The sequence below is a fragment of the Castor canadensis genome, chromosome 6, assembly GCF_047511655.1.
Source record: "Castor canadensis chromosome 6, mCasCan1.hap1v2, whole genome shotgun sequence".
NCBI lineage: Eukaryota > Metazoa > Chordata > Mammalia > Rodentia > Castoridae > Castor > Castor canadensis.
Window position 1 is genome coordinate 34,633,721 of NC_133391.1, and position 21,022 is coordinate 34,654,742.

Genomic DNA, 21,022 nt, shown 5'->3' on the forward strand with positions numbered 1-21,022 from the left:
GTGTTTTATGAAACAAAAGGTTACAGAATATTAAACTGTTCCAAATCTGGAGTTTGGAAGCATGGAGGAAGGGGAAGATTGTACTCATCTCTACTGACTTCCCCCATCCCCAGGAAATGTGAATTTCACTGTGAGTGCAGAGGCACTGAAGTCTCAAGAACCATGTGGCACTGAAGTGGCTGTGGTCCCTGAACATGGAAAGAAAGACACAATTATTAAGCCCCTGTTGGTTGAAGTAAGTAAGTCTGCCCATTTGATAGGTAATACTGAGTCCCCAGAAACAACAGATAATTCAGTTAGGCTTCTAACTTTTAGGTAAGAAGAGCTAAATAATATGTGGCCCATAAAAATATATGATAGTGCATAATAATAAGAATATTTCACAATATTTTTCATCCCCATTCCTATTTATCAACTCTGTCTCTGTCTCTTTTTCTGTCTCCATCTCCTTTATATCTTCATTTTCTACTCACTTTCTCATCTGTCTGTCTCATCTATCAGTCTGTCTCCTTTACAGTGCTTATAAATACATTAATTCAAAAATTCAAAAATCTGTGGTCACCCTATCAATACTCATGTCCTGAATGTCAGCTTGTTCTCACCTCTAACTTTTCTTTCTTTTACCTAAGCCTGAAGGACTAGAGAAGGAAGTAACATCCAACTCCCTGCTTTGTCTATCAGGTAAGAGACAACCATTGTAATTAAAATAACATTAACAAAATATCATATAATACTTGAAGTCCAAATATTTCTTTTACATTATCTACACGTTCCCTAAAGTATCATCAATATATGTGACAAATAAGGAAGAAACTGGTTCATAAAAGAGGCCAAGTATTAACAGGCACAGTTGTTCATGCCTGTAATCTAAGCACTTGGGAAACTGAGGCAGAAGAATCATGAGTTTGAAGCCCATCTGGGCCAGCTAGTGAGTTCCAGGTGAGTCTGGTCTACATAGAGAAACCTACTAAATAAGTAAATGAATAAAATCTCTACCACAGCAAAAAGAAACCACAGCCCTCTGACCTACTGTGTAAGACAAGGGTTTAAGTCCTTTTTGTTTTTTTTGCATGTGGATATTCAATTATTCCAACACCAACTACAGAAGAGACAATACTTTCCTGTGTGTATTCTTAGCATCTTTGTTGAAAATTAACTTACTACACATATTTAATTCACTTCTATGCTTTCAATTCTGTTGTATTGGTTTTGTGTTGTTAGTACCATAGATTTACTCATGATTGCCTTGGGTTTTTTATGGCTCCATACATATTTAGGATTGTTTTTTCAATTTCTATGAAAAATGACAACAGAATTTTGGCAAGAATTACATTAAATGCATAAATTTATTTGGATAGTATGGACATTTTAACAGTACTTGTTCTTTTAGTCCATGAACATTGGACATTTCCATTTATTTGTATCTTTCTTTCAGCAGTATTTTATAGTTTTCAGAATACAGGTCTTGGTTAAATTTGTTCCTATATATTTTTTCTCAAAACTATTATAAATGAGATTATTCTCTTTATTTCTTTTTTCAGAGAGTTCATTGTTAGAATACAGTAGCACTACTGATTTTTGTGTGTTGATTTTGTGTCCTGTGATGTTACTGTGTTCATTTGATAGTACTAACAAGTTTTTAGTGGAATATTTAGTGTTTTCTGTGGTCATGTCAGACACCGAAAATTTTACTTCTTCCTTTCTGGTTTGTATTCCTTTTATTTCTTTTCATTTTGTCTGATTGATCTTGCTGATACTTCCAGTATTACACTAAGCAGAAGTGACGAGGAGGCTTCTTTATTATTATTATTATTATTATTATTATTATTGTGGTGGTTGTTGTTGTGTTGGGGTACATTGTGACATTTACAAAAGTTCTTCTGATTTATATTTGAATTCAGCCCCCATCATTCTCCTTTATCATCCCCTCCCCCCCCCATTCCTGGAATAGTTTCAACAGGTCTCATTTTTCCACACTATCTATATTATCTTCCAAATTATAGAGAAAAGGTTTTAAATTTTTCACTGTTGATTATGTTAGCCATGGGCTTATCACAGATTGTATTTTATTGTCTATATTCCTCCTAGGTTCATTTAATAAGAGTTTTTATCATGTCATTATGATCAGAAAAAATATGAAAATATTTTCATATTTTTTCTGTGTGCATTTGAAAAGAATGTGTATTGTGTTATTGGATGGAGTGCCTTATTCACATCTGAAAGGATTTTTATTTTTGTCAAATGCTTTTTCTCCATATAATAATAGGATCATATTTTTGTCCTTTATTCTGTTAATGTAACATATAACATTAATTGATTTGTTTCTGTTGAACCATACTTGCATCCCAGGGAGAAATCCCATTTGACCATGGTGAATGATCCTCTTAATGTGGTGTTATATTTAGTTTGCTAATACGTAATTGAGTATTGTTGCAGCTGCGTTCATAAAAGATATTGGCCTGAAGTTTTTGTACAATGCCTTTGTCTCACATGAACAATGATGACCTCATAAAAATCATTTGGAAACATGCCATCATCTTTGGATTCTTAGAAGACTTTGAAAAGGATTGGTATTAGTTCTTTAAATGTTTGCTGGAATTTGGCAATGAAGCTGTCAGGTTCTGGCCTTTTCTTTGGTAGACTTTTATTACTGAATGAGTAGTCTTGCTCATTTTTGGTCTAGTCACATGTCCTATTTCTATATGACTCAGTCTTGTAGGTTTTTTGTTAAAAAATACAACCATTTCTTCTAGCCTACCTGATTTCTTTTAATGTAGTTGTTTGTAATAGTCTGTTACGATCTTTTGTATGTCTTCGATGTGTGTTGCGATGCCTCATTTTTCATTATTGACCTTACTTATTTGAATCTTCTTTCTTGTATTCTTAGTTAATATAGCTAAAGGTCAATCAATTTTGTTTATATTTCTAAAAATTAATTCATTTCATTGTTATTTCATATTATATTCCTGTTTATTTCATTTATTTCTGCTGTGAGTTTTGTTACTTTATTCTTTCTGCCAACTTGGGTTTAGTTTATCCTTATTTCTCTAGTTTCTTTTTTTTTTAATTTATTCACATGTGCATACATTGTTTGGGTCATTTCGCACACCCTGCCCCCCTCCCCCACCCTTCCCTCCTCCCCTCCTCACTTCAGGCAGGTCCCATTTTGCCCTTATCACTGATTTTGTTGAAGAAAGGACATATGTATAAGAAAGACAAAGCGTTTTTGCTAGCTGAGTTAAGGATAGCTATACAGAAAGAGTCCTCCTATTTCTCTCATGTACCCATGTGTTATGACCCATGTTGATTCAACTCTAACTGATCTTTACCTTGGTTCCTGATCCCCTGCTTATGATAACCTGTCATTTTAAGATTTCTGTATTAGTTCCTCTGGAGTGGGGACATCAAATGCTTTCATGTTAAGGGTTTTCTACCTATTCTTATATCTCCCTCATGTGCTCTCCCCTTTGTCATGTGATCCAAGTCCATCAGCATTGCTGCATTTGCCCTAGATCTAAAGTTTGCATATGAGGGAGAACATACAATTTTTGGTCTTCTGAGCCTGGCTAACTTCACCTAGGATGATGTTCTCCAGTTCCATCCATTTACCTGCAAATGATAAGATTTCATTCTTCTTCATGGCTGAGTAAAATTCCATTGTGTACAAGTACCACATTTTCTTGATCCATTCATCAGTAGTGGGGCATTTTGGCTGTTTCTATAACTTGGCTATTTTGAATAGCACTGCACCCATGGGTGTGCAGGTGCCTCTGGAGTAACCTGTGTTGCATTTCTTTGGATATATCCCCAGGAGTGGGATTGCTGGATCATATGGCAGGTTTATGTTTAGATTTTTAAGAAGTCTCCAAATTTTTTTCCATAGTGGTTGCACCAGCTTGCATTCCCACCAGCAGTGGATTAGGGTTCCTTTTTTTCCACATCCTCGCCAGCACTTATTGTTGGTGGTGTTTTGGATGATGGCTATTCTAACATGGGTGAGGTGGAATCTTAATGTGGTTTTGATTTACATTTCCTTTATGGGCAGAGATGGTGAGCATTTTTTCATGTGTTTTTTGGCCATTTGAATTTCTTCTTTTGAAAAAGTTCTGTTTAGTTCAGTTGCCCATTTCTTAATTGGTTCATTGATTTTAGGAGAGTTTAGTTTCTTAAGTTCCCTGTATATTCTGGTTATCAGTCCCTTGTCTGATGTATAGCTGGCAGATACTTTCTCCCACTCTGTGGGTGGTCTTTTCAGTTTAGAGACCATTTCTTCTGTTGTGCAGAAGCTTTTTAATTTTTTGAAGTCCCATTTGTCCATCCTTTCTCTTAGTTGCTGGGCTGCTGGGGTTCTATTGAGGAAATCTTTGCTTATACCTATTTGATCCAGAGTGTTTCCTGCTCCTTCCTGTAGTAACTTCAGAGTTTCAGGTCTGATATTTAGGTCCTTGATCCATTTTGAGTTGATACTAGTACAGGGTGATAGACATGGATCTAGTTTCTGTTTCTTGCAGATGGGTAACCACTTTTCCCAGCAACATTTGTTGAAGAAGCTGTCTTTTCTCCATCGTATATTTTTGACCCGTTTGTCAAAAATAAGGTGGGTATAGCTGTGTGGGTTCATATCTGGGTCCTCTATTTTGTTCCACTGGTCTTCATGTCTGTTTTTGTGCTAGTACCATGGTGTTTTTATTGCTATTGCTTTGTAATATAGTTTGAAGTCAGGTATTGTGATACCTCCCACATTGCTCTTTTTGCTGAGTATTGTCTTGGCTATTCACAGTCTCTTGTGTTTCCAAATGAACTTTAGGGTAGATTTTTCAATTTCAGTGATGAAAGTCATTGGGATTTTGATGGGAATTGCATTAAACATGTAGATTGCTTTCGGTAGTATAGCCATTTTTACTTTGTTGATTCTACCGATCCATGAGCATGGGAGATCTTTCCATCTTCTGTAGTCTTCCTCGATCTCTTTCTTCAGGAGTTTGTAATTCTCCTTGTAGAGGTCATTCACATCCTTTGTTAAATTTACTCCTAGGTATTTGATTTTTTTTTTTTTGAGGCTATTGGGAATGGAATTGTTCATTGTTGGTGTATAGAAAAGCTAATGATTTTTGTAGGTTGATTTTGTATCCTGCCACCTTACTGTAGCTATTTATGGTGTCTAAGAGTTTTTGGGTAGAGTTTTTTGGGTCTTAAGTTATAGGATCATATTGTCTGCAAATAAGGATATTTTGACAGTTTCTTTACCTATTTGTATTCCTTTTATTTCTTCTTCTTGCCTAATTGCTCTGGCTAGAAATTCCAGTACTATGTTGAATAGGAGTGGGGATAGTGGACACCCTTGTCTTGTTCCTGATTTTAGAGGGAATGGTTTCAGTTTTTCACCGTTAAGTATGATGTTGGCTGTAGGTTTGTCATAAATAGCCTTTACAATGTTGATGCATATTCCTTCTATTCCTAGTTTTCTTAGAGCTTTTATCATGTTGGATCTTGTTGAAGGCTTTTTCTGCATCTATTGAGATGATCAAGTGGTTCTGGTCTTTGCTTCTATTGATGTGCTGTATTACATTTATAGATTTGCATATGGTGAACCACCCCTGCATCACTGGGATGAAGCCAACTTGGTAGTGGTGAATAATCTTTCTGAGGTGTTGAATTCGGTTTGCCATTATTTTATTGAGGATTTTTGCATCAATGTTCATTAGGGAAATTGGCCTTAGTTCTCCTTTTTGGAGGTGTCTTTGTCTGGTTTTGAGATGAGAGTAATATTGGCTTCATAAAATGAGTTAGGCAGTGTTCCTTCCTGTTCCATTTCATGAAACAGTTTAAAGAGAGTTGGTATTCGTTCTTCTTTAAATGTCTGATAGAATTCAGCAGTGAATCCATCAGGTCCTGGACTTTTCTTTTTTGGGAAGCTCTTGATGGCAGCTTCAATTTCTTTTTGTGCTATAGATCTATTCAGGTGATTAATATCCTCTTGGTTCAGTTTTGGGTGGTTGTAAGTTTCTAGATATCTGTCCATTTCCTTGAGATTTTCAAATTTATTAGAGTACAGGTTCTCAAAGTAGTCTCTGATGATTTCCTGGATTTCCATGGTGTTTGTTGTTATCTCTCTTTTTGAATTTCTGATTTTACTGATTTGGGGTTTTTTCCTCCTCATTTTAGTCAAGTTTGCCAGGGGTCTGTCAATCTTATTTATTTTTTCAAAGAACCAGCTTTTTGTTTCGTTTATTCTTTGTATGGCTTTTTTTGTTTCTATTTCATTGATTTCAACCCTTATCTTCATTATTTCATTCCTTCAGCTTGTTTTGGGGTTTGTTTGTTCTTGTTTTTCTAGGAGTTTCAGCTGTAGTGTTAGGTCATTGATTTGAGATCTTTTTGTCCATTTGATTTATGCACTCATGGCTATAAACTTGCAGGATTGCCTTTGCTGTGTCCCATAGGTTCCAGTAGGTCATGTTTTTATTTTCATTAACTTCCAGGAACCTTTTAATTTCCTCTTTTATTTCATCAGTGACCCATTCATCATTGAGTAATATGTTGTTCAGCTTCCAATTGTTTGTGTGTTTTTTACTGCTGTTTTTGTTGTTGATTTCTGGTTTTAATGCATTGTGGTCAGGCAGAGTGCATAGGATTATTTCTATTTTATATTTGCTGAGCCTTGCTTTGTGCCCTAAGATATGATCAATTTTGGAAAAGGTTCCATGGGCTGCTGAGAAGAATGTATATTGTGCAGAAGTTGGATGAAATATTCTGTAGACATCAGCTAGGTCCATTTGATCTATGGTGTGATTTAGTTCTAGGATTTCTTTATTGATTTTTTGTTTGGATGACCTATCTATTGGTGATGGTGGGTATTAAAGTCTCCCACTGCCACTGTGTTGGGGGTCTACATATGCTTTTAGGCCCTGCAGGGTATGATTGGTGAAATTGGGTGCATTGACGTTGGGTGCATATAGGTTGATAATTATTATTTCCTTTTGGTCTATTTCCCCTTTTATTAGTATGGAATGGCCGTCCTTATCTCGTTTGATCAAAGTAGGTTTGAAGTCTACTTTGTCCGAGGTAAGTATTGCTACCCCTGCCTGTTTTCAGGGACCATTGGCTTGGTAAGTCTTCTTCCAGCCTTTCACTCTCAGCCAGAGCTTGTTTCTGTTGATAAGATGGGTCTCCTGTAGGCAGCAGATTGTTGGATCTTCCTTTTTAATCCAGTTTGCCAATCGGTGTCTTTTGATGGGGGAGTTTAGTCCATTAACATTCAGTGTTAGTATTGATAAATACGTGGTGATCCCTATCATGTAGTTGTCTTTGTTGATTAAGGGTTTGATTGTGTGTGGCTGAATCAGTGTTACTCTTTGCTTTCTTGCCTTTTCTTCTCCTGTGGTTTGATATTGCCTGCACTTTCATGGTTTTGTTTCATTTTCTGTGTGCAGAATTCCTTGGAGAATCTTTTGTAGTGGTGGCTTGGTGGTCATATATTGTTTTAGTTTCTGCTTATCATGGAAGACGTTTATTGCTCCATCTATTTTGAATGATAGTTTTGCTTGGTAGAGTATCCTAGGGTTGAAGTTATTTTCATTCAGTGCTTGGAAGACCTCACTCCATGCTCTTCTTGCTTTTTAATGTTTCTGTTGAGAAGTCTGCTGTGATTTTGATGGGTTTACCTTTGTATGTTATGTTTTTTCTCTCTTACAGCCTTCAATATTCTTTCTCTAGTTTCTGTACTTGTTGTTTTAATGATAATATGTCGTGGGGTAGTTCTATTTTTGTCAGGTCTGTTTGGTGTTCTGGAGGCTTCCTGTATCTGAATGGGCATAGTTTTCTCTAGATTTGGGAAATTTTCTGTTATTAGTTTGTTGAATATGTTATGCATTCCTTTTGCTTGCACCTCTTCTCCTTCTTCAATGCCCATGATTCTCATGTTTGATCATTTGATGGAGTCAGTGAGTTCCTGCATTTTCTATTCACAGGTCTTGAGTTGTTTAACTAATAGTTCTTCAATTTTTCCTTTAATTGCTATTTCATCTTCAAGTTCTGAGATTCTGTCTTCTGTTTGTTCTATTCTGCTGGAATGGCCTTCATTTTGTTTTGTATTTCTGTTTCATTCTTTTTTCTGAGGTTTTCCATATCATGGGTTACTTCCTCTTTAATATTGTCAATTTTTGACCTTAATGTGTTTATCTCTCTGTGGTGGTCTCAGATTCAGTTTGGCATTTATTTAGGGCTTCTATGATTTCATTTATTTGTTTTTGTGTTTTCTCATATTCTTTATTTTTGTCCTCTTGGAATTTCTTGAGTGCCTCCTGTACATTTTGGTTGACCATGTCTAGTAACATTTCTATGAAATTCTCATTAATTACTTGTAATATTTATTCTTTAAGGGTGCTCTTGTGTGCTTCATTGGGTTCCTTGTATAGTTTATTTTTGTTTTGTTGGAGTCTGGGTCTGAGTATCCGTTTTCTTCATTTTGCTCTAAATCCTGTAGCACTTTATTTTGGGGGGGTGGTTTCCTTCCCTTTTTCTTCTTCCCAGTTTCCACTAGGTAATGTTTCTATCCATGCACTATGTGAAATTTAGTATTAGCTGGGTAACAGTATTAATACTAACAAGACCAAGAAAGAATGATAAAAAAAAAAAAAGAGAGAGATGGAAAGATAAAAGGAATAGAGTAGTGAGGAAAAGAAAAAAAAAAGTAGAGATGGTGGATGATCAAACAGTAAACCAGGCAGCAAATCCCTTAAAGAAGGGAAAAAAATTACAATTGAAATTAAAAAAAAAAAAAAAAAGAAATCACCAGTTCTGGGACAATAGAATTGCAGCCTTAGTTTTTCTGATGCTAGTTCTTTAGCATCCAGACCTGTCTGTGTGTGTGTCTTTTAGGTAGCTTTAGAGCCTTCCTGTGGCCAGTGGAAGGTGGGAGGGGTCCCACAGGCCTTTGGGTGGAGGCCTTTAGCTGAGGTGAAGTAGTGGCCTTTGGATCGTGGGCTTGGCATGCCTGAAGGGCGCAGGCCGGTGGAGTGGAGATCCTGCGTGTCTGTGAATCCCTGACTTGACAGGCTTGGGGGGGGCGTGGTCCAGCAGAATGGAGATCGTGGGTGTGTGGGTCCCTGGCTTGTCAGGCCTTCGGGCACAGGCTTGCGGAGTGAATATTGTGTAGGGCTGTGTAGGCCTTGGGCGTGTAGCCCAGCGGAACAGAGATCGTGCAGTTTGTATCTCCAGCACAGCAGGCCTTGGGGGACAGAGATTGTGCAGGTTTGGATCTCCAACGTGGCAGGCCTTGGGGTGCATGCCAACAGAGCAGTGATCTTGCAGGCCTGTGCAGGCCTTGAGTGCATGGCTGGCAAAGCAGAGATCATCCAGGGCTGGTTGGCACAACCCAGCAAAACAGAGCTCTTGCAGGGCTGTGCAGGTCTTGGTGGCGTGGCCAGGTGGAGACCGTGCAGGGCTGTGCAGGCTGGGGGTCATAGCCTGGCGGAGATCATAAATGTCTGTGGATCCCTGGCCTTAACCGCTTGTCCCATGGAGATCCTGCTGTTCTGAGGGGTGGGAGTTTGGGTTAGCACAGCCATGGAGGGGCAAAGGAGCAGGGCTAGAGGATCAGAGATCCCACAGTGTATGGAGCAGTGGCTCGCGGGCCTATGGGGCAGGGCTTAGCGTGCAGCGCCAGCTATTCTTTTAGAATAAGGTAGCGTGGAGAGGCCTCCCGCCAGCTAGGGGTTCAGAGTGCTGGTGTTTCAGCTCTCCCTGGTGTTTTACCTCGATCAAGCAGGTCTCCAGCTTCTTATTAAGGTCCCTGGATCACGGAGGTCAGAAGGTCTGTGACTGTATTCCGGTTGCCATCTTGGATCTCTCCCTTATTTCTCTAGTTTCTGAAGAGGAATGTTTAGTTGTTTACTTGGGATCTTGCTTCTTTTTTAGTGTAGAAGAATATCTTACAAGTGTTCTGAGTGTGTTTGAAAAGAATGCGATTTCTGTTGTTGATGGAATGCTCTGGACACATCTGTTATGTCCATTTGAACTAATGTGTTAAGTCAAACTTTTTTAGTCTTTCTGTTCCGATGACCTTTTTACTGTTTAGAGTGGGGTATTAAAGTCCCCTACTATTATTGTATTTCACCCTCTCTTTTCATATCCTGTAATGTTTATTTTATGTATTTAGGTACTCTAATGTTGGGTATGTATGTTTTTACAATTGTTATATTCTCTTGAATAAATGACTTGTATATAATGTCCTTCTTTGTTTCATTTTATAGTTTTTTACTTAAAGTCTATTTTATTTAATATTACTCCCCATCTTATTCAGTTTCCATTTGTGTCAGTGAGCCTGCATATGTCCTTAAAAATAAAGTGATTCTCTTATAGTCCTCCCTAGTGTTGGATCATGTTTTCTTATTCATTCAGTTATGCTGTGTCTTTTTATTGGAGAAGTTAATCCGTTTATATTAAAGGTAATTAATGATAGATAAGGATTTACTACTGCCATTTAGTTAATTGCTTTCTTGTTGCTTCATAAGAACAACTGTCTTCTTTCATGGTTTAATGGTTTTCTGTAGTGATAAGTCTCAAATCAATTTGCTTTTGATTTGTGTATCTACTAAAGGTTTTTGCTTTATGGTTACCATAAGGCTTATTTAAACAAGTTATACTTACTCTATTTTAAGCTGATAATAAGTTAACTTTGATTGAATCTATACTTTTATTCCCCCACAAACATTTTATGTTTTGATATCAAAATTTACATCATTTTGTAATGACTCATTTTGGTTATAGATTTTATAAATAATTTTGTCCCTTAGCCTTTGTAGTAGGAATAAAATTGCTTTCTATTTCATTCTTACAGTCCTAGAATATTCTGAATACTGTATTACTTACATCATTCAGCTTTGAACTGTCATGTGTTTTATGTTATTAATTAGTAGCCTTTTGTTTCAGCTTAAAGAAGTCCCTTCAGTAGTTCCTATAAGGCAGACTAATGGTCATAAATTACCCTAGCTTTTGTTTTCTAAGAAAGTTTTTATTTCTCCTTCATTTCTGAATGGGTGAAGTGTTCTTGGTGGTCAAGATTCTCTACCCCTACCCCAATCAGGCACTTTAAATAATCCCACAATCTCTTATCCTGCAGGATTTCTTCTAAGAAATCCATCAATAGTCATATTAAGACTCCTATGTATTGGTGTGTTTCTGTTTCTTATTTCTTGTTGCTCTCAGAAGTTCTTTCTTTAATCTTTCATGTTTTGATTACTATGTCTGGTGATCTCCTCTTTGAGTTGAATTTGATTGGTGACCTCTGCACTCCTTATTCCTGAATGTTTCCATCTATCCCCAGATTAGGGGAGTTTTCAGTGGTTATCTATTTTAATAGGCATCCTTGCCCTTTTCCTCTTTTTTCTTCCTCTGGAAATCCTTTTATGTGATTTTTAGTTTCTTGATGGTGTCCCATAACTCCATCTTTTCATTCTTTTTTTTCTTTTTGTTCTTCTGACTGGGTAATTTCAAATGTTCTGATTTCAAGCTCATTGATTCTTCTGCTTGATCAAGTCTGCTGCTTAAGCTTTATATTGAACTTCCAGTTCAAGCACTGTATTCTCTTTTATATTAGTATATAATGATTAAACAGGAAATTTCATGTCACATTACCACATATATGTGCAGTGTGCCCTGGTTAAGTTCATCCCACCATTATTCTCCCTCATCCCACTACCTGTTCTTAAAATGACATTTACAGGTTTCAATGTTCCATATTTATACACATATAGAAAGTACATCAACAATATTCACTCTTCTTTACCCTCTTCATTTACCTTCCCCCTCTCACTAGTACCCTCCACTTAACATGACCTATTTTACATTCTTTTTCTTCATTGTTTAAGTGTCTGTTCATTATTCAGAGGGGTTTTGCCTTGGTATTTCACCTATAAACATCTTGTACTTTAATCAGTCTAATCCCCTCTATTACTCTTCCTTACCCTTTTTCCCTTACCCTGTATTGTTCAACAACTTTAGTAAATTTTGTTGAGCCTTTTTCCTACACAGATGCTATGTGTTTCATTAACTCTCTACATTATCTTCTCCCTTCCCTCCTCCCATAGTTTCCTCAAAAAGTCCCACTATTGGAAACATGATACACGTGTATATATATAAAATCGTGTCAAGCATTGTATTACTGGGATTTCTATATCTTAGTATGATATTTCTGCTTATTTAATTTTAATAATTCAGTAGATATTTACCCATGATATAATGAGAACAAGGTGTTCTTTGGGGTATCATGGGTCATCTGTAGGATTTCTATTTTGTTTTTATTGTTTGTATTTATCTGTTTTATTTCTAGCGTCTCTGAATTGTTCTCCAAATTCCATTCAATTTTCTAGTCATACAGTTTCATAATTCACTGAGACTTTTAAGAGGATTAGTCTGGATTCTTTGTCAGTTATTTCATAGACTTCTGCTTTATTTTTGGAGCTATGTTGGTTTCTTTCGGAGGTGGCATTTTTCCTAATTCTTTGTAATTCTGTCTTTGCATAGTTTTCTGGGCATTTAAGTTGACAGCCAACTTTTCTGCCCCTTATAGGTGTCTCTTGATGGATCCATAGCTTCACTATTTAGTTATTTAGTATAGCCTGTGATTCTGGAAGGTTCAGATGCTAACAATCCCAGACAGAGACTGCTCTGGGTTTTTTAGTTGGCAGGGCCAATGCCCTTTCTTTGATGCTGAATGAGGCTGCTGTCTGGGCTGTACACACTGGGAAGATCATTGTCTGGCCTCACCTATCAGTACAGCTGCTGGATGAGTATTGCAGTGGCCTCTGGTCAAGTTGACCATAGACGTACTTCTGACTGGATGATTCCACTATCGGAGGGTGCATTTGGGCAAGGTTATATAGGCTGAGCTTCAAGATTAGTTGGAGCCACTACCCAGGAGAGGTAGAACAAGTGACTGTACTCTTTAGAAAGGTATAACTGATGATTTTCTACCTGTCTGGGGAAGCCATGAGATGGTGTTTAGCTGAATCAAGCTTGTGTTTGATGTCCCAGGCAAAGCAAATCAGGCTCCTGTTCTCCAAAATGTGTGGAGGTGGGTATCTTCCTTACCTTAATGAGGTCATTTTTTTTTTTTGGCTGTGCTGAGACACTCTTTGGACTGCCAGATCAGTGATGTTCAGCCCTACCCTTCTCCAAAATGTATGGAGACAGGTGTCTTCCCTGCCTGTGTGAATTCATTAGGATATATTCTGAGGCTAGGCATAGACAAGTCATCTAAGGACTGAACCCAGACTGAACATCCCACCATGCTTCTGAAAGCAACCACTTCAGCTTTGTGGGTGAGCCCCTAAACAGGCTCCACAGCTAATAGGAACATAGAGATACCACTAAGAGCCACATGCTGCTCACCATGAGCTCTCTTTCTTTTCTTTGTTTCTACCAGACTCTTCATAGTTTAGCTGTGACATTACTCCCAGTATTCTCTGTGAGGTGAGACCACAGTGGGCTCCCCAGGAAGCATCTTAGACTGACAGAAGCTGGATGACTTCCTCTGGTTCTCTTTCCCCCCACAAAAACTGTGGGCCCAGGGAAATCCTCCCCATTGAGCCAACTTGGGGGAAAGTGTGATGATTCTTACCTTCTAATTGATTTTCAGTCAGTTCTGTGGACCACACAGGTGTCTCAAACTTGTTTCTAAGTACTGAGAATTTCAGAAAGATGTCTCAGTCACTGGATAGCTGCTAGCTGAACTCTCTGTGGGAAATTGTGGAGCCTGATACTTCCACTATGCCATCTTGCTTTATTCTTAGTTTTAATAGAACTAATAAAACTCCCCTCTTCATTACCTAAATATATTTATGCTTACATCAGTATAAATTTTCATAGTATATACTTACCGTCATTACAGTTACCTTCAATGTTTATAATTTTTGCCAAAAATAGAGATTAAAAAATATTTTGCTGCTCAAAGTAAACATGTTGATAAATTGCCATCAAATCATTTGACTGTTTGTGTTTGAGTATGTTGTCCTTTTTGACCTTAATTTTATGACACTGATTCTTTAAAGAAAGAATTCATTAAAGGATTCAACAAAGGTTAAATGCATTGCAAATATTTTCATTCAGTTGGTCATTTATCTTTTCACTTTTCTCGTGGCATCTGACTTCTTATATAATTGCATTCATTTTATGAGGAAAAGGATTACACTTCTCTCATTTTCTTCTTCATATATTTCACCAAGATTAAAATAGAAGTATATGTATGTTTGTCAGCAATAATTATTTTATTTTAAATAAGATAAAGTATTTTCTTCCACTTGGTTGTTACTCTTTTTAAAAGTTTGCATCTGGTATTTGTTTTCTCACAAAAATTTTAATATTAACTTTATGAAAAAGGGCTTCATTTGCATCTTCATATAATTCACTAAGATTAAAACAGAAATAAATTATGCATTGGTAGTAACTTTTACTTTCACTCAGTCAAATATCATCCGTCTTCATCTCTTCATCCCTATTTTATAGGTCTTTCATAAAAATACTATATTTATATCCAGTGAAAAGTAATTGAGGAAAGAATATGACATTGTAGAATTTAGGACATTGGGGGAATTTTTTCTTGTCCTATGTGTATATTGATGATTTTGTTGAATGTTTTTCCTCATGCAGCTATTAAAGAGGTCAAAAGTGGGCATGAAAATAGATGACCTTGTCATGGCCATCTTTTGTAAGCCATAAGATGACTGTCACAAAATCATAAGATCATCAATTTTCTTTTGTAATGAAACTCTACATACAGGGGGAAAGATAGTTGGGGATGAAATGCTAAAAACATCTGAATGCCAGTAGCCCATGTTTAAGATATTTTAAAAAAAATAAAAACTGTTTTACTAAAAGAGAAACAACTTTTCAGTAGTTTGGATGGAAAGCATAATTATACCTTCTGGGTCTTAGAGCCTTAAAAAGATGCATTACAAAAATCGTTTTCATATAGCTGATTTCTTTCTTTCCCTAGGTGCTGAGGTATCAGAACAATTATTGTTGAAGCTGCCACCAAATGTGGTAGAAGAATCTGCCCGAGCTTCTATCTCAGTTTTGGGTGAGTGTTCAGTTCCTAGTGGATTTGGACATTAACAATTTCTATACTGCATTTCTTCTCTATAAATATTTCTTCAAAATTACAAATATAAACTGGGTTTGGTGGCACACACCTGTATATATATATATATATATATATATATATATATATATTTTAACTTCTTTTTTTATCTTCTTTGAACTTATTTGTTGATCATACATCCTAAAATTTCTCATCATTTTACATCAGTCAATTATTTGTTTCTTTGTAATGATTCAGATAAATTATAATTTCTAAAGTTTATCACTTCTCATCTCTCCCATCCCCTAGGAGACATACTAGCCTCTGCCATGCAAAACACACAAAATCTCCTCAAGATGCCTTATGGCTGTGGAGAGCAGAACATGGTTCTCTTTGCTCCCAACATCTATGTTCTGGATTATCTAAATGAAACACAGCAGCTGACTAATGAAATCAAGTCCAAGGCCATTGGCTATCTCAACACTGGTGAGTGATTGAATGAGTGATTAGAAAGTTGATGTGTTATTTCAGTTGGATTTCCCAATAGGCTTAAATAACTTATCAATATTATTATACTATTATCCCAGTGTGATAGCTACTATGATAAGAATGCCATGATGTTTAATTCCATGGAAACTGTCCATTGTCCAACCTCGAATAAAATGTTTACAATTGAGAACCTATTGAAATTCTTCTAGGAATGAGGGGTGGTAAAAGGAGAATGATGGAGGGGGTGAATTCAACTATGATATAATAACTTTGATAAATATACAATGTGCCCCTGGTACAACAATAATTTTTTAAAGGTTTAGAACCTTGTAACATATGACAGAAAAATTTACAAAGTGCCACAAGAGAGGCCAAGACATTTTAATAATTTCTCTGAACTCAGCATGCACTTTAATCTGCCTCATTGTTTCACTAACCTTCCATTTCAGGTTACCAAAGACAATTAAATTACAAGCACCATGATGGCTCCTACAGTACCTTTGGAGAGAAGCATGGCAGGAGCCAGGGCAATACTTGGTAAGAGAAGGGGCATTTCTTGAGCTCTTATGTTTGTGCCAGCTTTTTATATGTATTACCACAATATATTCACAGTAACTCTATCAGAATATGTATTATTTGACTTATAGTGGATTTCCCAAGATAAATGCACCGAGATTAGCAAGTAACAAACAGAAAATCTGATGTTCAAATATAAATATGTTAGAATTGTTTCCAAAAGTCATCCTGTTAATGATATACCATGGTATTCTTTCTAAAATAGATCCTATAATCAGAGTTTTTAAATGATATGGTCAGTGAACATATCATAATTTCCAGTAAACCATGTTAACTTCAGCCTATATTAATGTTATTTAGGTCATACTTATATTGACAAAATAAATTAATTTAAAGGAGTAAAGAATTGAGAGAGAGAAAGTAATATGAACACTATTTTTTTTTCATTCCTAAGGCAAAGCATATTAGGTGCTGTTGCATATAAGAGCTGTAAGTGAGAACATTCTGTTGTCTATAGAAGAAAATCTTTTAAGGAAAAGAGAGATTTAGAGTCTTCCATGCATAACTAAGAAAATAAGTAATTAGAAGTAGTTAGCCTCCTATAACAAAAGGAAAGTGAGTCAGCAAGGAAATATTAGATCTAGTATATTAATTATGCGACTAAAGGAGAGAACAACTCTAAGTGCACGTAAATTCCTATTACAGAGCTTCTCGATGTAAAACAAGCCTCTTGAAGCCCGTTGCTGTGAAATGGTTATAAAATCATTGTAATAACATAAATATCATCACTTCTTCTCCCCTGGCAGGCTTACAGCCTTTGTACTGAAGACTTTTGCCCAAGCTCGAAGATATATCTATATTGATGAAGAACACATTACCCAAGCCCTCCTCTGGCTCTCCCAGAAGCAGAAGGACAATGGCTGTTTCAGGAGCTCTGGGTCACTGCTCAACAATGCCATAAAGGTGAACCATTTCAGGGCTAGTTTTGACTTGTACATTATGATATCCATAAAAATGAATACAGAAAATGATCATGTAGAGATTGTTAACAGAAAGCATCTGAGGAAAATAAAACCTAAGAAAGAAGGGATGGAATTTAGATTGGTTGTGGTATTTTTCCCTGGGGAGATGGATATGAATGAGGATAAATTCTATGACGAAGTAGAATAGAAAGAGCTGATTAATGGCATTCTGGGAAGTTTAATTACTCAAATCTCATTCTCTTTTGCATTCACAGGGAGGAGTAGAAGATGAAGTGACCCTCTCTGCCTATATCACCATTGCCCTTCTGGAGATTCCACTCTCAGTCACTGTAGGTGTCACCTCAATTCCCTGTTAAAGGATAGTTCTGCATGCAAAAAAAAAAAACTATTTACTTGCTGATAAAGCACTAACCTACTGAAAACCAAATATCAGCTTTCCCTATCTGCAGCATGAATGCTCCTCAGACCAAGAGAGAACCGGTCATTTACAAAATTTTAATACTTTCCCAGGGATGTCCCCTATGCTATTTCTCTCCCACCACAGCCCTCCCCTACACTCTCAAAAAAAGTATCCAAAAGATATAGTCTATAGTCAACCTTTTAAAAATAAGAGTAGCAGATTTTTTAATACTATTCTCTTTATCCATAAGAAATGAAAAAATGAACAAATCCATTCTAAAAACTTCTTTTCCTCCTGGCCATCATCATCCTTTACCAGGGACTGCTAGCACCCTGCTCCTGTAGCTCACTTCCTTTTCTGCCCTCCTTTCACAGCATCCTGTCGTCCGCAATGCCCTGTTTTGCCTGGAATCAGCCTGGAAGTCAGCAAAGGAAGGAGCCCATGGCAGCCATGTCTACACCAAGGCCCTGTTGGCCTATGCATTTTCCCTGGCAGGGAACCAGGACAAGAGGAAAGAAATAATGAAATCACTTGATGAAGAAGCTGTGAAAGAAGGTGAGAGCACACCTGAGTTATTTCTCCTGTCTCACATTCTCTGTATTGAGAACTGTAATGTAAAACTTCCCTACTCCTTCCTCTTGTGAGCTCTGTCCCCCTTCTTCTTTCATCATATTTTTATAAAATCTAGGATTTCTTAATAAAATCAGACATCAAAAGACAAGATTTAGTCACTTACAAGTATAGTAGTAAGAAGCTTACTTTGGATACTAGCTCCATAATGTACTATCTGTGAGATCTTGGAGAAGTCATCAACTTGGCTGTGTTTTAGTTCTTTTATCAGTAAACACGGATAATGAGATTTACCTCACAGAGTTATTGTGAGTACTAAATGAGTTAATAGGTAGAAAGCAGTTAGAGTATATGACACATAGTAAATGCTATGAAAGTACTAGCTCTTATTACTGATACCTGAGTTCCTAATATATACCTAGCCCTTATTTGGTATATCCTATAATCTTAAACATTAGGAAAGATTAATGGTGATAACACCATGAATAAATTATGTTATTTTTATCCCATTTCACAAGACCAATCTAAGAATATTCACATAATACTTTTGCATATATTATGGTCTGTATGAGGTATTGAAGAAACAGAAAATAAAATGCAGATGATAAGGTGGCTGATAAAAATATATACTCTTTCTTCTTTGATGGTACCATTAAATGGTTTAAATGTATTGGGAAATATTTCAGATATACAAAAAAAGAATACAGAATAGAAATCATTGAAACACCTGTATAATTCCCTCCAATGTTAGAAAATATTACCAGTACATGAAAATGGTAAATGTAATTTTGAATTTGTCATTACAGTTTTCACTGATTTCTTTATATTTTTGCTGCACATGTGTTCCTAAATAATGCTCAGTTTTCCCATAGTTTCATCTTTACATATATGGTATCATATTTATGGATATTTCATTAGCTTGGTTATTCCTGCCTTTTTGCCTTTGTTTTTTAATTTCAACATCATGCTAATGGAGGTCTTCACACTGGTCCATGTAACTTTAGTTCATTAGTTTTCAGGACTGCACAATATATTACAATATGTAGTTAGATCATAATGTACATATTGAGTTCCTCTTCATGGATCTTTTCTCTTTTTTTGTTTGCTTCCTTTTGCTTGGTTTGGGTTTTTTAAGGCAGAATCTCACTTATGTTGCCCAGGCTGGCCTCAGACTTGCCATCCTCCTGCATCAGCCTCCCTAGTGCTGGAATTATAGGCATGACCCCAGCTTCTTGTTAGTTTTTGCTAACACAAACATTGCTGAAATGAATACTCAGATGCTTATCTCCTTGCATACTTGTGAGTTTTTCCAGGTTATCCTTTGAGAAGCATAATGACTGATTATAAGTGAGGCATGCCTTCTCCTTTGCTGAATATTGACAAATTGCTCTCAAAAAGCAGATAACTTCCCATAACAGTGTATATCAGTTCCCATTGTTTGTACCCATGTCAGCTTTAGGTGTTTTAAAGATTATTGTCTTTTTTTCAGTTTAGTTAGTATGACCTCTATTATTGCATGTAGTAAGTGATACTCATAAGAAACCTCTATGGACAGGCTTTACAGGAAATTTAACACATAGCAGCTAAACCCTAGTTAACGTCGGAAACAGGAAGAAGCCACAACCAATAAAAGAACTTGCTCTGCCATTTCTTTCTCTCACCAATCCAACTATAGTAACTATTTGAAAACGTGGATGGCTATAGGCTTCTGACTTTATCAGTATTACCTATCTTACATAGGCTGAAGCACACCAAGTTCCTATAAGGAAAAGCAGTTCTCTGAGGTTGGAAGAATTACAATTGTAATTCAATCTTTGCTTCAGCTCTGGCTTGTGTATTTTCATCTTAAATTAAACATAAATATTTAGTCATTAAGTATCTTTTTTGCATGTGCAGGTAACTCTGTCCACTGGACACGACCGCAGAAACCCAGGGTACCAGTGGGTCTCTTGTTCCAACCCCAGGCTTCCTCTGCTGAGGTGGAGATGACAGCTTATGTACTCCTCGCTTACCTCACCACTCAGCCAGCACCAACCTCAGAGGACCTAACATTTTCAGCAAACATTGTCAGGTGGATCACAAAGCAACAGAATTCCCATGGCGGTTTCTCTTCCACCCAGGTGAGTGATTTGCCTGAACCTTTTGCTTCATGTTTTTCATTACTATAAAAAATACATATATCTAAGGCAGGCTAATTTCATGAATAAAAGAGGTTTGATCAGCTCATGATTTTAGATGCTTAAAGTCCAAATAGCATGTCTCAAACTCTTGTGAGGTCTCCCCCAGGCCCTTAGCTACATCACCTCATGGTGGATGGCAGTGGTGAAAGCATATGTGAAAAAGAGATCCTTTCTCAAAATAAGAAGCTGGAGATCTGGGTGGGGCCAAGCTTCCTCTTTTTATAGCAGCCCTCTGATGAGAACTACCAAGGGGTCCCACAAGAACTACCCAAATCCCTTCTGAGAGTGATTTAATGATTTAAGGACTCTCCACTAGGCTCCATCTCTTAAGGTCCCACCGCCTCCCAACATCACTAACCTGGGAACCAAACCTCCAGTACAGGTACCTTTGAGGAACAAACCGCTTCCAAAGCATAGCAAGACTTAAGTGAGTCCCTTATTCCTCTTCCAGGACACTGTGGTGGCTCTCCATGCGTTGTCCAAATATGGAGCAGCTACTTTTACAAGGACTGGGAAAGCTGTCCAGGTGACCATCCAGTCCTCAGGGACATTTTCCAAAGAATTCCAAGTGAACAACAACAACCGCCTGTTACTCCAGCGGGTCTCCTTGGAAAGGGTACCCGGGGAATACAGCATTAAAGCCACAGGAGAAGGCTGTGTCTACCTGCAGGTGAGACGCTCAGGCAGAAGAGGCTTTCTAGGAATTTTCTCACTGAAGAGGATAGGGCAAATCAGAAAAAGAGGTGAAGAAATTAGGAAGAATTCCAAAGAAAGGAGAAAAACAGACTTTTGTCTTTAATGTTCC

The 21,022-nt window shown here is 37.0% G+C and overlaps 1 protein-coding gene across 1 annotated transcript in view; it reads left to right on the forward strand.

Moving 5' to 3' along the window:
- A2m (alpha-2-macroglobulin) overlaps positions 1–21,022 on the forward strand; it is a 61,997-nt gene that overhangs the window by 37,279 nt on the left and 3,696 nt on the right. Inside the window, exons 21-30 of the mRNA XM_020174956.2 lie at positions 114–235; positions 630–681; positions 14,996–15,079; positions 15,389–15,565; positions 16,018–16,105; positions 16,891–17,047; positions 17,322–17,396; positions 17,842–18,022; positions 19,934–20,157; positions 20,669–20,887. Coding sequence (XP_020030545.2) covers positions 114–235; positions 630–681; positions 14,996–15,079; positions 15,389–15,565; positions 16,018–16,105; positions 16,891–17,047; positions 17,322–17,396; positions 17,842–18,022; positions 19,934–20,157; positions 20,669–20,887 — 1,379 coding nt within the window. The remainder of the gene's footprint in view (positions 1–113; positions 236–629; positions 682–14,995; positions 15,080–15,388; positions 15,566–16,017; positions 16,106–16,890; positions 17,048–17,321; positions 17,397–17,841; positions 18,023–19,933; positions 20,158–20,668; positions 20,888–21,022) is intronic.